This window comes from Hyla sarda, chromosome 8, assembly GCF_029499605.1.
Source record: "Hyla sarda isolate aHylSar1 chromosome 8, aHylSar1.hap1, whole genome shotgun sequence".
Taxonomy (NCBI): domain Eukaryota; kingdom Metazoa; phylum Chordata; class Amphibia; order Anura; family Hylidae; genus Hyla; species Hyla sarda.
Genome location: NC_079196.1, coordinates 159,866,967 through 159,887,881, shown reverse-complemented (window position 1 = coordinate 159,887,881; position 20,915 = coordinate 159,866,967). Strand labels below are relative to the sequence as shown.

General features: G+C 39.9%; 1 protein-coding gene across 5 annotated transcripts in view; it reads right to left on the bottom strand.

Moving 5' to 3' along the window:
• LOC130285007 (multidrug resistance-associated protein 1-like) overlaps nt 1-20,915 on the bottom strand; it is a 165,503-nt gene that overhangs the window by 19,105 nt on the left and 125,483 nt on the right. For all 5 annotated transcript variants that reach the window (XM_056536048.1, XM_056536050.1, XM_056536049.1 and 2 more), the window contains 4 exons: nt 13,556-13,866; nt 11,508-11,707; nt 6,580-6,706; nt 6,254-6,355 (listed from right to left, as the gene is read on the bottom strand). In XM_056536048.1, coding sequence (XP_056392023.1) covers nt 6,254-6,355; nt 6,580-6,706; nt 11,508-11,707; nt 13,556-13,866 — 740 coding nt within the window. The remainder of the gene's footprint in view (nt 1-6,253; nt 6,356-6,579; nt 6,707-11,507; nt 11,708-13,555; nt 13,867-20,915) is intronic.

The following is a 20,915-nucleotide window of genomic DNA, read 5'->3' as shown; positions in this document are numbered from 1 at the left end:
GTATTGCAGTTCATGTCACACTGTAAAAGGAGTTTTCTTGTTTTAAAAAATCAATCTTTAGGGTAGGGTCATGTGTGCCTTATTTTGCTGCGTATTTGGTGCTGCATATTTTTCTACCCATTGAAGTTAATGAGTAGCAAAATCAGCTGCAGAAAATGTGCAGCAAAATACAGCACACATGATCCTACCTTAAAGGAGTATTCCAGGAATACATTACATCAACAATACATTACATCAACTCAGGGGGCTTGGCTTGATGAAGCCACCACTATTCCAGCCAAGCTCTCTGGGAAGTGAGTAGAGACTGCAGAGTTGGGATAGCACAGAATGAAAAAATAGAACTACACAGCATAAGCCATTAATCTTTAGTTTAATATAGGTCACTGATATCAGGTCATCGACGAACTCTTGTCCTATTCATTCTTCAGACAGTGTATATACCAAGGAAAAAGACAGAGCTACTCAAAGAGTATAATAAATGACAATGTCTTTATTAGATTACAACATAGATACAAGTCATTAAAAAGGAGGAAAATGGACATCAGAAAAAAGCAGCATACCCGGGACTATAATGTACAGAGCAACAAAAAAATTGTAAAAAAGTGCAAATGCAATGATGGGTCTGATAGCTAAGTGCATGAGGGAAAGTACATAGTATGCAGAGTCACAAATACGTGTACTGGGCAGTATAAAATGGCGTAAAGTGCATGTGCAGTAGCCAAAACTTAATGAGCCATGTGCAAAGTTACTAATAATTGACCGGCCAGTATACAGTATGATCTTAAAGTTACAGTGCAAAAAGTACCATATATAGACAATGCATACTATATAGGATAATACAAGGAATTGTAACAGCAATACAGACCACAATAACATTAATGAGAGGTAGATGGTCCCAAGATGCCACCATCCAAACACGTGTTTCGGTCCAACGACCTTCGTCTGGACCTTGACCCCCGGACGAAGGTCGTTGGACTGAAACACGTGTTTTCCTTCTTTTTAATGACTTTTATCTATGTTGTAATTTAATAAAGACATTGTAATTTATTATACTCTTTGAGTAGCTCCATCTTTTCTCTTGGTATATATTCTATTGTTAGGAGTATACATTGGCTTACACTATACCTGCATTAAGGGGCTAATTAAGCTATTCATCCATCCAGTATATATTATATGGCAAATACTATGTGTGTGTATGTATGTTCCAGCATCACGTCCAAACGGCTGAAGATATTAACATGAAACTTGGCACACATGTTACTTATATGTCAACAACAAACATAGGATAGGTAATTTAACCCTTACTAACCCCCATTTGCCAGGGGCGGGGTTTTTGTTTAAAGTCCCATACACGTCTATGGGAAATATATGTTACTGCATAACTTCCAAACGGCTGGAGATATTTCGATAATACTTGGTCACATGTTACTTATATGTCCACTTAAAATATAGGATAGTTAATTTAACCCTTAACTACCCCCATTTGTTAGGGTCGGGGTTTTTGTTTTAAGTCCCATGCAATTCAATGGGAAATGTATGTTCCCACATAACTTCAGTATGGCTGGAGATATTTCAATACCTGGTACACATATTAGGGGTCGGGATAGGAGGTCGGGATATGAGGTTGAGATAGGACGACGGGATAGGAGGTCGGGATAGGAGATCGAGATATGAGGATGGGAAAGGAGGACAAGATAGGATGACGAGGTCGGGATAGGAGGCCGAGATATGAGGACGGGATAGGAGGTCGATATATGAGGAGGGGCTAGGAGGACGGGATAGGAGAAGGGGATAGGAGGTCGAGATAGGAGGACGGGATAGGAGGTCGGGATAGGAGGTCGAGATAGGAGGACGGGATAGGAGGTCGAGATAGGAGGACGGGATAGGTCGAGATAGGACGACGGGATAGGAGGACGGGATAGGAGGTCGAGATAGGAGGACGGGATAGGAGGACGGGATAGGAGGTCGAGATAGGAGGTCGAGATAGGAGGTCAGGATAGGAGGTCGTGATAGGAGGATGGGATATGGGGTTGGGATATGACAACAATATATGAGGACGGGATATGAAATCAAAAACTTCCTCCTTTGTTTATTTTCCTCCCCAACAAGGATTAGGAAGGAAAAACTGGGCAACGCCAGGTATTCAGCTAGTGTACAATATATGATGGGTATACAGCAAGAGATAGCCTTATGTTCCCCCTTCTTTAAAGGAGTTTTTTTTTTGCACATGCTGCAGTGTTTAGTAATTGTTCAGACAGTGGTGCATATTTGGTAGCAGCTGTAACTAGTATTGCAGTTTAACTCTTTTAACCTTAATGGGACAGAGGTAGAAAATTGCAGCTCCAATTAGACACTTTAAAATGTATAGGATGAATGTTCCCTTTGCTCATTCCTATTGTCTGCTATCTGCATGGAATTATTCAGTATTGCAATAGGCTGCAGCCCATCCTGCACAGGTAATAATTGCACATGTATGCAGTTGTTCCCTGTGCAGGTTCCTAGACAGAGTAAGACCAACACCACACAAAAGCTCACAAAAGAAGATGGTTGAGGAGGGATTTGCAGGTAATGCTGGAAGATTTCCACATCTGCTCTGACCAAGTAAATACAGTGTGTTTCAAAAAGAATGACCCTTAAACATTCAGCAACTTACAGGTGTGATGCTGCAGTGGGCATGACCTAGAGTTTTAGATAATTGCTGCCAGATGTCAATCCAAGCGCTGACCATGAATGTATTGTCAATCAGTCACAACATGGCGTCTGCTCAATAGAAGGAGTTTTGTGTTCTATAGTTTAGCAAGAATTAATCAGTTATTGCAGTTCAGCGTGCATATCACGCTGTGTTGATTCCCCGCTATCACATTAGTTTGAAGAGACTGGATGTTTGTGCAAGGGGAAAAGTCCAGGACGACCACGCACTTCTCAGGAAAATGTGCAAAGAATTTGAGAGTGGTTTCAGCGAAGCATGCATACGTTTGGCACTGAAACAGATTACAACTTTTACAAACTCTTCGAGTTGGTGATAAAAGAAAACATGTACAGTTTATTAATGATTTGTTAAGTGACATGGAAGTTTTTTGCCCCAGTTAATTTTTAGTGACAAAGCTATGTTTCCTACAAGCGGTAAAATTTAACCGCCATAATGTGCACATATGGAGGCTACAGAATCCTCATGCAATCATAGACCATGAACGAGATTCCCCAAAAGTGAATGTCTTTTGTGCGATTTCTCACAAGATTTATGGTCCCTACTGTTTAGAGGGACTCACAGTGAACGGAGCATCTTATCTTGAAATGCTGCAAAACTGGCTCTTTCCACTACTTGATGAGGATTCTTACAACTTCATCTTATAGCTAGATGGAGCCCCGCCACAGTGACACAACGTGTGGCGTTACCGCAACAACAATTTGCATCAACTCTGAATAGGCTGCGCAGGAACCTCAAGACCATGCCTTACACTCTTGGCCCCCAAGATCATAGGACATGGCACCATGTGACTTTTTCTAATGGGGTTATGTTAAAGAATGTGTTTTTGTTCCACCTTTAGCTCAAGATCTAGATGGACTGAGAAACAGGATATCAGCAGCAGTAGCTTCCATGTCAGTCGTCCAAAGTGAGCTCCCATTTAATACATAATCCCAGCCTAGATTTTTTCCCCCATGTGCATTACCTTACATTTATCAGTGTTGAACCTTATCTGCCACTTCCCAGCCCAAACCTCCAACCTATCCAAATCCATTTGTAACAGTGCACTGTCCTCTATAGTGTTTACCACTTTACAGAGTTTAGTATCATCTGCAAAGATTGCTACTTTACTATTCAACCCCTCTACAAGGTCATTAATAAATATATTAAATAGAACAGGAGCCAAGAAGGACCCCTGTGGTACCCCACTAGTAACAGTCACCCAATCAGAATAAGTAGCATTAATAACCACCCTCTGTTTTCTATCATTGAGCGAGTTACTTACCCACTTACACACATTCTCCCCCAGCCTCATCCTTCTCACCAACCTTTTATGTAGCACCGTATCAAATGCTTTGGAAAAATCCAGATATACGACATCCAGCGATTGCCCCTGGTCCAGTCTGGAGCTCACCTCCTCATAAAAGCTGATCAGGTTAGTTTGATAGGACCGATGCCTCATAAAGCCATGCTGATATTAGGTCATACATTTATTTTTATTAAGATACTCCAGAATTGCATCCCTTAGAAAACCCTCAAACGATTTACATACAACGGAGATTAAACTAACAGGCCTATAATCTATAATTCCCGGGGTCACCTTTTGATCCCTTTTTAAATATTGGTACCACATTTGCCATGCACCAGTCCTGGGGAACAGTCCCTGTTACTATAGAGTCCCTGAATATTAAAAATAGGGGTCTGTCTATCACATTACTTAATTCCTTTAGAACACGGGGGGGAATGCCATCTGGACCTAGTGATTTGTCTATTTTGATTTTTTTGTAGGCGGCACTGTACTTCTTCCTGGGTTAGACAGGTGACATGTAAAGGGGAGTTTACCTTATCACACTGTATTTCACCTGGCATTTAATTTTCCTTGGTCAATACAGTGGAGAATAATTTGTTTTATATATTTACTTTTTCCTGATCCCCGTTTATAATTTCTTCCTCATAATTTTTTAAACATTTTGGGGTTAGTTTTACTCTCTTTGGCAATGAGTCTTTCTGTCTCTATTTTTGTGTTTTTTATCTGTTTTTACATATTATTTTTGTCATTTATTGCCCCTTTAACATTTTTGTTCATCCATATTGGTTTTCTTTTATTTCTGACCCTTTTATTCCCATAAGGTATATACATCTTACAGTGAGAATTTAAGATATTTTTAAAAGTCTCCCATTTAGTGTCAGTATTCTTGTTTTTGAGGACATTATCCCATTTTATATTGTTAAGGGCTTCTCTGAGTGGATCGAACTTTGCCTTCCTAAAGTTCATTGTTTTTGTGGCACCTCCAGAGATTCCCTTATTAAAGAACAAGTTATAATGTATTATATTATGATCACTATTTCCTAGGTATCCTTCTACTTGCACATTAGTTACTCTGTCAGGTCTGTTGGTTAATATTAAAGAGGTACTACTGTGGAAAACTTTTTTTTTTTTTTAAATTAACTGGTGCCAAAAAGTTAAACAGATTTGTAAATTACTTCTATTAAAAAATCTTAATCCTTCCAGTACTTATTAGCTGCTGAATACTACAGAGGAAATGGTTTTCTTTTTGGAACACAGAGCTCTCTGCTGACATCATGACCACAGTGATCTCTGCTGACATCTCTGTCCATTTTAGGAACTGTCCAGAGCAAGAGAAAATCCCCATAGCAAACATAAGATGCTCTGGACAGTTCCTATAATGGACAGAGATGTCAGCAGAGAGCTCTGTGTTCCAAAAAGAAAACCATTTCCTCTATAGCATACAGACCCTAAAAAGTACTGGATTTTTACTAGAAGTAAGAATTTTTTATAGAAGTAATTTAATCTGTTTAACTTTCTGGCACCAGTTGATTTAAAAAAAAAAAGTTTTCCACGGGAGTACCCGTTTAAGTCCAGTAGGGAGCCCCTCTGGTCGGGCACTGCACCATTTGGGACAGATAATTGTCTTTAGCTATAGTCAGAAACCTGTTTCCTTTCTGAGATTCACAGGGCTCAGTCTCCCAATTTATATTAGGATAGTTAAAGTCCCCCTTATTATCACATCATTTTGATTTGCTGCCTTGTTTATTTGCCTCAATAATTGATCTTCTGCCTCTTCCATTATGTTTGGTGGCTTATAGCAAACACCTATGAGGATTTTTTATTTTTATCTCCATATATTTCTACCCATAATGACTCCACATTATCGTTTCCCTCTCATATATCCTCCCGTAGTGCGGCCTATCAAATAAAGCTGTTTGACATTATGTCATTCTTTTTGAAACATGCTGTATAACTGAGATGAATAGAGCTAATAACAATGGGTTCATAAACACGTAAGCAGTCACTCAAAAATAAGACTAGAAAGAGCTCTATTAAGTTCAGCTCGTCTCTGAAACATTGAAACATAGTGGGGGAGATTTATCAAAACTTGTGCAAAGGAAAAGTTGCCCAGTTGCCCATAGCAACCAATCCGATCGCTTCTTTCATTTTGCAGAGGTCTTGTTAAAAATGAAAGACGCGAGCTGATTGGTTGCTATGGGCAACTGGGGAACTTTTCCTCTGGACAAGTTTTAATAAATCTCCCACAGTGTACTTACCTCAGGCTCCACATCACAATACTCCTTCACTCTCTCCACAGAAACTGAGTTTGTTTCCATGTCTGTAGCGGTATGCACTGCCTCTTTTAAAACACCTGTCAACTAAAAAAAAAATCTCTCTGTTAACCTTATCAAGTATTTAGAAATCCTTTCTTCCTAGTTTATGCTGCCCGAACAGAAATGTAACAAGACTTAAAGCTGTTGTTTTATTAATACCTATTTCTAACTCTTTCTGTTGCCTGTAAGATGGTCAGAAAATCTGCTAAGATTCACATTATTACAATAATCTAATATGCATTAAATTACTAAAATTATTTTGTACTTACCCGCAGAGAGTTCACTACAGCAAGGCCAACTAGACCAGGAGAAATTTGCTCCCTGAAAAGTACACCCACAACAGCAACTGTAAAGACTATGAAATTACTGAGGAGATCACAGCGCACACTCAGCCACCTAGGAAACAAGAACATTTAGTGATAAGATAATGTAAATTCTGCTGAGACATTTTATTGAACGGGAAAGAAATGCATCTATTTATGTCAATTCAAAAGTCAACAGTACTTAGTCATACAAAATATATATATTTTTACAAAAATCAGACTACAAAGAGTTTAGCTAAGTATCCTCATTTCTTTCAGAGACATACGGTAGTAAAAGAATTATTCCCAGCACTCACCACAATTCTATGCAAAAGTGGATTTTATTTCATATCCTTGAGTGAACAGGATGCGTTTCGGCCCTTCAGCATTCCACTGCCTAGGAACGCTGAAGGGTTCACTAAAGGATATGAAATAAAATCCACTTTTGCAAAAAATTGTGGTGAGTGCTGGGAATAATTGTTTTACTATGTTTTGACTTATCCACGTGCACCACCACCAACAGAAGTGCCGACGCAGACTTTCTTCTTTCAGAGATAAACCGTGCTAGAGGTGTGTGGCAACCGCTTATAACCTGCTGATCTCTGATCACAGAAGAAGCCTTAGATTGAGCCTGGTCCAAAAAGTGTGATGCGTAACCCCTTTGTAAGAGTCACTGATCCAAGTGTTCAGACTAAACAGTTGCATCTACGTTTAAGCTACTCTCCATAGGTAATGCTTTGGGTTACATGCATTTTTTACTACTTATAGTTCAGTCATATTAGACAGGTCATTTAACGCTATTTTCCAATTCTTTAGCAAGGTACAAGCTCGGGGAAAATAGTGGCTGATGACATTTAACCCCTTAACGACGAGCGCCATAAATGTACTTCCTGGTGAGGTGGTACTTAACGCACCAGGACGTACATTTATGTCCTAAGCATAACCGCGAGCATCGGAGCGATGCCCAGATCATGCGCGGCAGGTCCCGGCAGCCAGGGACCCGCCCATAATGGCGGACATCCGCGATCCCGCGGATGTCCGCTATTAACCCCTCTGATGCCGTGATCAATACAAATCACGGCATCTGCAGCATCGCGGTCACTAAAATGGATGATCGGATCGCCCGCAGCGCTGTCGCGGCGATCTGATCATCCAGCACGTCAGACGGAGGTCCCCTCACCTGGCTCCGTGGATTAAAAGTTCTATATAAGCAAATACGGTATCAATAAAAAGTACAGATCACGGTGCAAAAAATGAGCCCTCATACCGCCGCTTAGACGGAAAAATTAAAAAGTTAGGGGGATTTTAAACATACTAATTTGGTTAAAAAGTTTGCGATTTTTTTTAAGCGCAACAGTAATAGAAAAGTATATTATCATGGGTATCATTTTAATCGTTTTGACCCAAAGAATAAAGAACACATGTCATTTTTACTGTAAATTGTACGGCGTGAAAACAAAACCTTCCAAAATTAGCAAAATTGCGGTTTTCTTTTTAATTGCACCACACAAATAGTATTTTTTTGTTTTTTTTAGTATTTTTACAATGGACAACTGGTCGCACAAAAAACAAGCCCTCATAACTAGTCTGTGGATGAAAATATAAAAGAGTTATAATTTTTTGAAGGCGAGGAGGAAAAAACAAAAACGTAAAAATTTAATTGTCTCCTTAAGCGTCCTTAAGGCCCAAATGGGCTGCGTCCTTAAGGGGTTAAAGGAGCAGTATCATGTAAAAAAAAAAAACGTATCCGTTTTAGATCGCAGGGGGTCCGAGCGCTGGGCCCCCCCACGATCTCCTGTTTGGAGCCCCGTCTAGGGCTGGGCGTATGCTGGTTCATACCGAATACCAATATTTTTGTCCTGAACGATATGAATTTTCCCCCAAACCACAATACCGGTTTGGCCCCTCCCCCTCGGGAAAGAATGAATTGTCAGCCCAGCGCTGCGCTGTCCCCACCGGGGTAAATACTCACATATCACGCGCAAGCACTGCCCTCCTTGTCCTCCTGTATGTTGCGGCCGCCGGCGCTGACACTCTATAGCTGTATCCCTATGCCCGGGCTGCAAAAGGTAAACAAAATAAACTTTAACTCACCTTCCCCGTCGTTCCGGACCCGCTTCCTAGGGAATGGAACGTCGGACAGCCATCAGCCTATCACCGGCCGCAGCGATGTTCCGCCTCGGCCGGTGATAGGTTGAGCGCACTGTCATGTAAGAAGCCGGCATCTTACATGACAGTGGGCTCAGCCTATCACTGGCCGAGGCGGAACATCGCTGCGACCGGTGATAGGCTGACGGCTCTCCGACGTTCACGTCCCCAGGAAGAGCGTAAGACCGACGTAGGATAATGTGTTAAAGTTTATTTTTGTTTACCTTTTGCAGCCCGGGCATAGGGATACAGCTATAGAGTGTCAGCGCCGGCGGCCCGCAACAAACAGGAGGACAAGGAGGGTAGCGCTTGCAGGTGACGTGAGTAGTACCCCGATGGGGAAAACGCAGTGATGGGCTAATAATTAATTTGGGGGGGAATACCGATATATACCGTGGAACCGCCATAAGTTACAAAAATACCGTGATACACATATTTGGTCATACCGCCCAGCCCTAGCCCCGGCTCTCCTTCACAGCGGTGCAAGCCGAAGATTGCCAAACAGCTCTCCCATAGAGCTATATGGAGGGGGTGTGGCATCCCCCTCTTCGGGCGGGGGTTGTGATGCGCCGCTGTGAAGGAGAGCCGGAGCTCCAAACAGGAAATCGTAAGGTGCCCCAGCGCTCGGACCCCCCCGTTATCTAAAACTTTTTTTCCATGATACTTCTTTAAAATATTGCATGGAGGGATCCATCTTTGTGTTCTCTTTTCTACTCCAGCTTACTTAAAAGGGAGTCTAACCCTAGAGAACATAGTCACACTTGGCTGGCGGTGACAGGAAGGTGTAAATGTAGACATTAGTGTGTTATCTATTCACACAAGACTGTTTCCAGACACTCTGAATCCATGGTGACAACATAATGCTTTGCTATCAAGCATTACATAAATACCAATTATACCCCCATGTACTGTATTTGGCATTGTGTGTTATGCGCAGGAGGCAGTATGTGGGTTAAATGACACTGCCACCTAAAAATCAAGAACATAAACTGTTCAGTACCTCTTCCTCAGTGGTATATGTTAGTACCCAGCAAAGAATAAAGAAAGTCCAGCTCACCTCCCGTATCGTGCTATGCACCCTGGATACTGGAAAATGAAGGAGAAGTCCAGCACTGCAGTGAAGGCAGCTTTATTGAGTGAGAAGCACACAGTAAAAACACACTAAGGAAGAGCGTTCGCGCTTGAAACATGTCTGACTAGTGTGTTTTTACTGTGTGCTTCTCACTCAATAAAGCTGCCTTCACTGCAGTGCTGGACTTCTCCTTCATTTTCCAGTATATGTTAGTACCCCCTGAGGAAGGGGTACTGAATGGTTTATGTTCACCTATACACCCTGAAACGCATTTGGTTGATTTATTTTACCTATACCCTATTCACACTTCCGAATTTGAAGTATTGGAGGAAATTTTATTAATGTACAATCCTTGATACAAAGCCTGCTGAAGCCTTTGCAAGCGATCGCAAGAAACAACCACTTAAAAAGATTGGTAAACCTGCGAGCTTGAAAGAACCATCTACATAGAACAGCAACTTTGAAAGATACAGCGGAGTGTGCTCAAGCAGACCCGATCAGCTGGCTAGCAGTCAGCTGACCATCCACGTCACACGCCACCGGGAGCTTGCTGAAGTGAGCGGTCGCACACAGTGCGTTCCTACCGCCTTCAGTTAGAGCAGGAAACCGCTGATAACCGGACTAACGTGGTGGGGTGAGTGGCATGCTGTGCCTGCATCTTATGTTCGCAGGGAGCTTAATGCCGACATTACTGGCGATATACTAATATACAGGACTGGTGAGACACAAGTGCAATCCACCATATTGCCACAATCCATTAGTCCCCTTTCTTTTTACAGGTTTTGAACTTGTACATCATTTGAGATTGTGCATATACTTTTATTTCAGGACTGACAATATATGCTAAACTGTGGCATTTGATGATATGCAAATATTTTTCTCTGTTCCCCAGAATATGGCTATTTAGTATTACCATTGTGTGATATAAGGGTATTATTTTTAATATATTCCCTCATTAGGGTTCAGTGTTATACTATATGCACAGCCGTAGGGCCCAGCGGCTGTTGCTTAATTGTATATTTTAGCTTGATATATTTTAGATTAAACTGTCAATTTCATAAGTTAATGTCTGAAAATTCTATATTTTTTCCTGGAGTAAGCCAATAAGCACATCCAAAATGAGTGGTTGGTGTGCTGAGGACTGAGAAATCTATTTTTATATATTTTTTATTTTTATATATTTTTTTCCCTTTCCTTTCTCTCTGGGTGTGAGAAAATCCCAGTTAACCTCACACATTACTGCTGTGAGCTGCACATATCTTCTTTTTAATCAATGTATAACATGTTGACATATCTTTATTTTTTTCTCCATAGAGCTGTACTGAAATAACATTCAGCCAAAAGAATGTGTTAAGTATGTGTGTTAATGGGTAACCTTGGACTGGTAGATATAGGGTAAACAACTGTTCACCCACAGCAATAACAAATTATAATAAGGACACATACATTATGTTACAATAGAAGTCTCTTTGCAGACTTTTACAGAAAAAAGATCAGATCTGCTGTCCTGCTGGGGAGTGAGCGGATTGCTGCTGCTCAATTCCCTGGCTGATAATTAGTGATCGCACCAGGTCTCATGAGTGAGACCCAATGTAATCAAGACTTTTGAGATGTGTGGGCAACATGTCAAAAGTTTTATATAATGACCTTTAAATTTTCTTTTATACTTTATTACCTGTTAGCAACAAAGCTAGCGAAATAGAATTGTTGATTAGTGTTTAGACGTAGATTGTTGTCTTGAATAAACCGATCCTGTTCTCTGAAGGCTCGTATGACATTTACTCCTTGCAGCGTTTCATTAAAGTGAGTGTACAGAGGTGATTTACTGACTGCATCCAGACGTTTCAACTGTCTGGAAGTGGCAACATAAAATCTCTGGAATGAAGATAAGCTGTGTTAGTAACTTCAAGCAAACATTTTGTATTTGCAATACAAATTCATAAAATTAATTTTATAATGTTAAGTATAGTGACAATGTTTTTTTATCATTCAAATTTAAGTTCCAGGGTTGTTCTCTTGCACAATGTCTACTGTGTCATTTCACCTACTTTACCAAGGACTATAAACAATGTGTAAATAGCGTACAAATCATGACTACAAACAATTCTCACAAAATGTTATATATGTCCAGTCATGGCCGTAAATGTTGGCAACCCTGAAATTTTTCAAGAAAATTAAGTATTTCTCACAGAAAAGGATTGCAGTAACACGTTTTGCTATACACATGTTTATTCCCTTTGTGTGTATTGGAACTAAACCAAAAAAGGGAGGAAAAAAAGCAACATAATGTCACACCAAACTCCAAAAATGGGCTGGACAAAATTATTGGCACCCTTAACTTAATATTTGGTTGCACAACCTTTGGAAAAAAAGGTGAAATGAAATTATGAAATCAGTCGCTTCCTATAACCACCAATAAGCTTCTTACCCCTCTCAGTCGGAATATTGGCCCACTCTTCCTTTGCAAACTGCTCCAGGTCTCTCTATTCCCAACAGCAATTTTAAGCTCTCTCCACGGGTGTTCAATGGGATTTAGTTGTGGACTCATTGCTGGCCACTTCAGAACTCTCCAGCACTTTGTTGCCATTCATTTCTGGGTGCTTTTTGACGTATGTTTCGGTCATTGTCCTGCTGGAAGACCCAAGGTCTCGGACGCAAACCCAGCTTTCTGACACTGGGCTGTACAGTGTGACCCAAAATCCGTTGGTAATCCTCAGATTTCATGATGACTTGTACACATTCAAGGTACCCAGTGCCAGAGGCAGCAAAACAACCCCAAAACATCATTGAACCTCCACCATATTTCACTGTAGTGCTGTGTTCTTTTCTTTGTAGGCCTCATTCCGTTTTCGGTAAACAGTAGAATGATGTGCTTTACCAAAAAGCTCTATCTTGGTCTCATCTGTCCACAAGACGTTTTCCCAGAAGGATTTTAGCTTACTCAAGTTCATTTTGGCAAAATGTAGTCTTGCTTTTTTATGTCTCTGTGTCAGCAGTGGGGTCCTCCTGGGTCTCCTGCCATAGCGTTTCATTTCATTTAAATGTCGACGGATAGATCTAGATCTCTGGAGATGGACTTGTAACCTTGAGATTGTTGATATTTTCCACAATTTTGGTTCTCAAGTCCTCAGACAGTTCTGTTCTCTTTCTGTTGTCCATGCTCACACACAATGCAAAGACTAAGTGAACTTCTCTCCTTTTTATCTGCTTTCAGGTGTGATTTTTATATTGCCCACACCTGTTACTTGCCCCAGGTGAGTTTAAAGAAGCATCACATGCTTGAAACAATCTTATTTTTCCACAATTTTGAAAGCGTGCCAATGATTTTGTCCAGCCCATTTTTGGAGTTTGGTGTGACATTATGTCCAATTTGCTTTTTTTCCACACAAAGGGAATAAACATGTGTATAGCAAAACATGTGTTACTGCAATCTTTTTCTGTGAGAAATACTTCATTTTCTTGAAAAAATTCAGGAATGCCACCATTGACGGCCATGACTGTGTATATATGTGTGTGTGTGTGTGTGTGTGTGTATATAAATTGGTAAATTGGTATAAATAAAAATTGGTAACATGGTGGACTGTTTGGAACTGAAAAACAAGATTATTCGTGTAAACTTTTTAATTCAATTACACATTATCATGGTGGATAATTTACACAAAATCATCTAAAATAATATTTTAACTCTAAAATAACCCAGTCGACTATATAAGAGCTCCTTACTTGTAAGAAGAAATAGAGTATTCCTAGGGGTACAAAGGCTACGGCAGCAAGAGGTGTAGCTATTGCGATGACCAGCAGTATCTCCAATATAGTCAGGGTCATTATTATTATCAACATTAACATCTGAGGGATGATATTGTCTATAGTGTCCATCTCCTTAGCAAAGCGGTTAGTCAAGTTTCCACTGGGGGTTCGTTCAAAAAAGCTCAATGGGCTCCTCAGGATGCTGTACAAGAGTTTAGAGTGAAGCTGCCGGGATACTGACACACCTCCAACAATAATAGTAGCAGATGCTATAAAGATACCTAAAGCTGTGGCATAGAAAACAATAAATGAGTTAAAAATGTATTAACAACAACCATTATGTCAAGTTTTTGTCCCTTCGGTGATGCTTTTATTTTGTGGGTTAGCAAAAGACAGACATATTCCCTCCATGTCATCGATAAGGCCCCTTTCACACTATACATTCATCCGTTTTTAAAAATCCGTTATATGTTCCGTTAAGAAAACCCTCAAAATCGGCCATTAAACGGGCGTTACAAAATTCCATTATGGTCTATGGGATTTTTACATTATACGTTTTAACTCGTCATAGCCCGTTATTAATAACGGATGTTATTTTGTGACAGGAGAAAGGACGGAAGAAATAGGGCATGCACTATTTCTCCCATTACTTTCTCCCAACACAAAATAATGTCCTTTATTAATAAAGGGCTATGACGGGTTAAAACGGATGATAGTCTATGGGGTTTTTACAAATGCCGTTTAATGGCCGATTTTCAGGGTTTTCATAACAGAACATATATCGGATCTTTAAAAACGGATGAATGTATAGTGTGAAAGGGGCCTAAGATGAGAGACAGACAAGGGACTTCCTGAAAGAGTGAACTTACTAAACAAAGCTCAATAAGTCAATATTCTACCCCCCATTCTAGCTGAATGTGACATTGAACAAGCTTTAAAGTATTGTTGTCACTTAATAATACTTTTGATATGTTACGCAGACATGTCAAAAGTCTTGATCAGTTGGGGTCTCAGACTCAGGCCCCCACCAATCTCTAATTATAGCCAGGAGAAGCACATGGCTGAGCACTTTACTCCCTGCCCCACTGCTCAATCCGACTTTTTGCAGGAGACGGGCTCTATTGTGATTCTTAGGAGCCCATCTCTTGCAACAAGAATTACAACATCTCTTGCTGAGCCTGGTAGTGAAGTGCTCAGCTACGCACTTCTTCTGGCGATATCTAGCAAGTTGTGGGAGTCTCAGTGGGTTTGGATGTCAGAATAAAGGGACTGCACTAATTTGCTAAGCATTAAAAAAAAGTTCCATATACCCAGCACATCTATGGCATTAACCCCTTAAGGACAAAGCCCATTTTCGCCTTAAAGACCAGGCCAATTTTTGTTTTTGCATTTTCGTTTTTTCCTTCTCCCCTTCTAAAAATCATGACGCTTTCAATTTTGCACCTACAGACCCACATGAGTGCTTGTTTTTTGTGTCACCAACTGTACTTTGTAATGACATCACTTATTTGATACCAAAATCGGCAGAAAAATAAAAAAAAAACATTATTTGTGGGGTGAAAAAAATAATTTTGTAATATTTTTGGGGCTTCCGTTTCAAGACACCTTATCTTTATTCTGTAGGTCCATGCGGTTACCAGGATACCCAATATATGTAGTTTTTATTTTATTTTACTACTATAAAAATTATAAAGTTATATATGTTTAAAATTGTCATCTTCTGACCCCTATAACTTTTTTATTTTTCCGCATACAGGGCTACACGAGGGATCAGTTTTTTTGTGCCATGATCTGTAGTATTTATCAGTACCATTTTAATTTTGATGGGACTTTTTGATCACTTTTTATAAATTTTTTATGGTATGTGAAATGACTAGAGATGAGCGAACTTACAGTAATTCGATTTGTCACGAAATTCTCGGCTCGGCAGTTGCTGATATTAGCCTGCATAAATTTGCTCAGCTTTCAGGTGCTCCGGTGGGCTGGAAAAGGTGGATACAGTCCTAGGAGAGAGTCTGAAAGCACTCTGAGAGCACCTGAAAGCTGAGCTAATTTATGCAGGCTAATATCAGCAACTGCCGAGCCGAGAAGTTTGTGACAAATCGAATCACTGTAATTTCGTTCATCTGTAGAAATGACCCAAAATTCACAATTTTGGACTTTGGTATTTTTTTACGTATACGCCATCAACTGTGCAGTTTAGCTAACCTTATATTTTAATGTTCAGACATTTGCGCACGTGCGGTACCACATATGATTATTTTTATTTTTTATTACATTATTTTATTTTAAAAATGGGAAAGGGGGGGGGAGGTTGAACTTTTATTAGGAAGGGGTTAATTCACTTTTATTAACTTTTTTTTTTTACTTCATTTTTTATTTTATAGTCCCCATAGGGGGCTACACCATGCAATCTTTCGATTGCATGAATTGGCAAAGCATTGATCAGTGTTATCTGTGCTATGCGCTGGGTTTGAAGCGTGCTCAGCTACTGATGCTTCAAACACCGGTAACAGGACTAGGGTGTACAGGTACGCCCTCTGTCCTTAAGCACCAAAGACCAAGGGTGTACCGGTATGCCCTTGTTCCTTAAGGTGTTAAAACTGCATTGAAATGACAAAAAAAACAGTGCTATATCACACTCTGGCAGTGCCACACCAACAAAATTATTATATAATTCTAAATTCATACATAACACATTTAAGCACAACAGAGACTTTATTACTTGTTGCCACTTCTAACATCCTATGTAGCCCCCCGCCCCACACATACACACACCACTGTTATAGTTGTCTACAAAATTCCCCTGCTGATTCTCCAGCCCAGTCAGTCTGTAATGATGAAAAAAAGGTCAAATGTCTCCTTTGTACTAAGCAACCTATAGGTCACCAATTCTGATAGCAATTTACAGAAGCTAATGCTTAATCTTGCGCTGCATGCCCTGTAGTGATTCTTCTGCCTGCTTTCTCTGTGGTAACGTGCCAGTGAGTAAAGGGAGCGTTGGGTGCTATCTGTATGAGAGCATATCCTTCTTCCCAGAATTCCCAGTAGAAAATGACCTATAGTTCCCACACACCTTTATGCTGCTCTGTTCGAAGACAAGCATAATGCCTTGGGTGCGCTTTGTAAAAGGCTCAGCTTTTCATTACATTTATTCAATATATGGGTGTAGGAACCGGGGGGGTGGAATCATGGGGGAATCCCCCCCCCAAGTTACTTTGCTGTATTATATGCTCCCCGTCAATTTCAACCAGGGAGGCATCTGTAGCAGGTCACTCACTGCCGGAGCCTTTTTGAACTGCGTGCGCACACAGTTCAAAGACGGTCGTGACCTCTGCCCCGACGCAGGCGCCGATGACGTCAATCATCAGCGCCTGCACTGTGGAGAAGAGAGAACGCGTCCCGGCTCTTCTGGAGATCGCTGTGTGGGACTAAGTGAGTTTTATGTCATTTTTTTGTGTGCTCTAGGGTGGGGAAGGGAAAAGGCATGTGTGCCGAAACGGACGTTGGAGTGTGGGTGCCCCCTGTTTTTTTCACGCTTGTTGGTAACGGGTAATGATTTGTTGTCCTGCATGTGCCATATAGCGTGCCATTATGAACATGTACTATGTAATTTTGGGCTTGTGATTATGCACTACATCACTATTCATAGCACGTGCAGGATTATTATTTATTGCCATTAACTGATATTACTATTTACATTACTATACTGTTGGTTCCCGTTATTAGGTACTTGTATGATATTGTTGCGACATCTTCTATAATTATGTATTGCTATCATTCATGTTGCCAGCATTAACTATTGTATATTATATTTTTTTGTCACTACCTGACTGCACCTTATTATATATCCTATTTGGGGCTTACCCTACTTGCTTATCTTGCTGCTAGATTCCTCTGCACATATTATATATTTATATATGTTTTTAATCTACATTGACGTGTGATTTTTTTCCAGTATTAAGTATTTCTTATGATTTTTCTAATTAATGACTCCAGTGTTTCTCTTGGATTATGCTATATATTGGCAGTTTGTTTTAGTGCATATATTATTATTGGGTTTATAATTCATTATACCACTTTGGTAGTTTAATACAATTAACTATATATACCCTTCAAATTTGCTTGTGGCTTTGCTAATCAAAAATAGAACACTTTGGGGACCTTAAAACTTCACTTCTATTATTAACTATTAAAACTATAGCACCTCCACAACATTCTATAAAAACTCTGAATGTGATGGCCGCCACCAGCTACCGCTCATACCTGCTTTTTACTGGTCCTGCAATGTGGCTTTTGGTCACAATACACAGTGTTATTTCACACTTACTCTATTGGACCATTTTCACATAGACACACTATTATGTAATTACTTCTGTGAATGTTTATTACTGCTTTTTATTTTGCAGTCCAATTATATGTGAGTTAATGGCCAACATTTATTATAGTCTTTGGACTGTTTTTTGTGTCTAACAAGGGCGCAAAAAAAAGGCGCAAGCAGGGTTTATTTGCGCCCTTTGGTTTACATATTTTTGCTGATTTGGAGTTGTAATCCACAGATTTTGGCAATAGACATGATATGGAAGGGTTTTATGAGCTACGACTTTTTGTGAAAAGGCACAAAAAAGGCGCAAAGCCACTGAAAATTCTCTAAAACTACACCAGCCCAGACTTAGCTTTTTGGTGTATGTGAAGAGAGAAATTTAAGAAAATGTGACCTGCACAAAATTTATCAAATGCTCTGTGACCATTTAATAAATTTGGTGCTCCTACACATTACAGCACACAAAAAAAAAAAGTGTAGAAAAATGCTTCACTTACACCTACATTGATTAATGGCGGCCAGTGTCCTTTCTATGTTTAGTTCACAAATAGAGCAACTGATGGAGTGCACTTCATACAATCATAGATGCTTAGGCCGCCATTTCTCATTGTATGTGTAAGTGAAGCATTATGCTACACCTTTTTTTTGTGTGCTGGTAATGTGTAGGAGCACCAAATTTATTAAATGGATAGGAATGTAGAAAAGGTGTTCGTTCCCTTCAATAACGGCGCTGGTCCATGAATAGATGTATATGCATTTATTTTGACATTAAAAGCAACGCGTTTCAAACTCCGACAGGGGTCTTCATCAGATGCTTCGTTACTGGTGAGACTGACGTCACTCCGGGAAGTTCCTCGTGGCAGCTGTCCGGCTTTCCATTCATTCCAAGACGCTACTGTAGGTGTTGTGCTCTAAGCGCAACACCTAAGGGTAAGGACCCCTCTTTCTTACCACTTGGTATCACCCACCCAAACGGTCCTCAATAGGGGCGCACCTCTTGTCGTTTTTTATCTCCTTGTATAAATTTATTAAATGGTCACAGAGCATTTGATACATTTTGTGTAGGTCACATTTTCTGGAATTTCTCTTTTCACATATGCCAAAAAGCTAAGCTAAGTCTGGGCTGGTGTAGTTTTAGAGACTTTTCAGTGGCTTTGCGCCTTTTTTGTGCCTTTTCACAAAAAATCGCAGTTCATAAAACCCTTCCATATCACGTGTTTGCCAAAATCAGTGTATTACAACTCAAAATCAATAGAAATGTGTAAACCAAAAGGCGCAAATAAACCCGGCTTGCACCTTTTTTAGACGCATAGTCTAAAGACTATGATAAATGTCGGCCATAGTCTCTAGTGATATTCAAAGTGCATATATAATTAGGTGTTACTGTTTCACATTTTGTGCAAACACAAACATAAGCATAAGCTGCATAACTTTGCCTTGATGTCAGGACCCTTCTTGTATAATTGCACAAAGTCCTGTCTATTACATCGAGTCCCTATATTAGCACCAGGTAATATATTCACTTTTCACTTTATTGCAAATGTCCAAACACTGCGTTAATGCACTAGTGCCCGTCACTCCATTTCCTAATCCACATATATACACAGCTTCCTTTGTTATGCATTGGCTGCAGCCTGTATAACACTATGTAATTGCACTTCGCTGTTTCCTAGGTAGTGGTAGCTGGTTTCAAGTATTTGGGATCCTATGTGTTTCATCCACTTCAATTCATCAGAGATCACGTTGACGTTGACCAGTGACGTGCACTAGTGCAATAGCGCAGTGTTGGGACATTTGCAATAAAGTGAACAATGCATACATTATCTGGTGCTAATATAGGGACCCGATGTAATACACAGGATTTTGTGCAATTATATATGCACTTTGAATAACACTAGAGACTATGGGGGAGATTTATCAAAACCTGTCCAGAGGAAAAGTTGCTGAGTTGCCCATAGCAACCAATCAGATTGCTTCTTTCATTTTGCAGAGGCCTTGTTTAAAAGGAAAGAAGTGATCTGATTGGTTGCTATAGGCAACTCAGCAACTTTTCCTCTGGACAGGTTTTGATAAATCTCCCCGTATGCATCTATGATTGTATGAAGTGCACTCAATCAGTTGCTCTATTTGTGAACTAAACATACAAAGGACATTAACTTACATATAACTGGACTGCAAAATAAAAAGCAGTAATAAACATTCACAGAAGTAATTGCATATTAGTGTGTCTATGTGAAAATGGTAACACTGTGTATTGTGACCAAAAGCCGCATTGCAGGACCAGTAATAAGCGGGTATGAGCGGTAGCTGGTGGCGGCCATCACATTCAGAGTTTTTATAGAATGTTGTGGAGGTGCTATAATTTTAATAGTTTATAATAAAAGTGAAGTTTTAAGGTCCCCAAAGTGTTCTATTTTGAATTATTAAGTACGGGAGACCCATATAAGAAGTGGTGCAGTTGCATCCTTTAGAGTTGATACTGGCTACCTACCTAGCTTCCAACTTACCTGGATATATTTAAAACTACCTGGCTACTTACCTAACTGGCTACCTATCTACCTACAAGCTACCTGGCTATTTACCTAACTACCTACCTGGGTAGCAACCTAGCTACCTACCTTGATACCTACTCAACTGGTTATTTAACTAGCTACCTACCTACTTGGTTATCTACCTAGCTACCTAACTATCTGACTTTGCCTACATACTATCTACCTAGCTACCAACTACCTATCCACCTAACTACCAACTGACCTAGCTAGCTAAAAACCAACCTACCTATCTTATAGACACTGATTTAAATAGAGACCTTCCATATGATAAAATATACCTTTTATTAAGTTCCAATTAAATATTGACTTACACTACAAAATATACACCTATGGTTTAGCACGCATTTATTATATTGCACTTGAGTATAAATAGTCTCTCAGGATAAACTCCATATAAAGTTCAAAAACATTGTATAAAACACACAAGACATATACACAAAGAATTCCAACAGGAGGTATG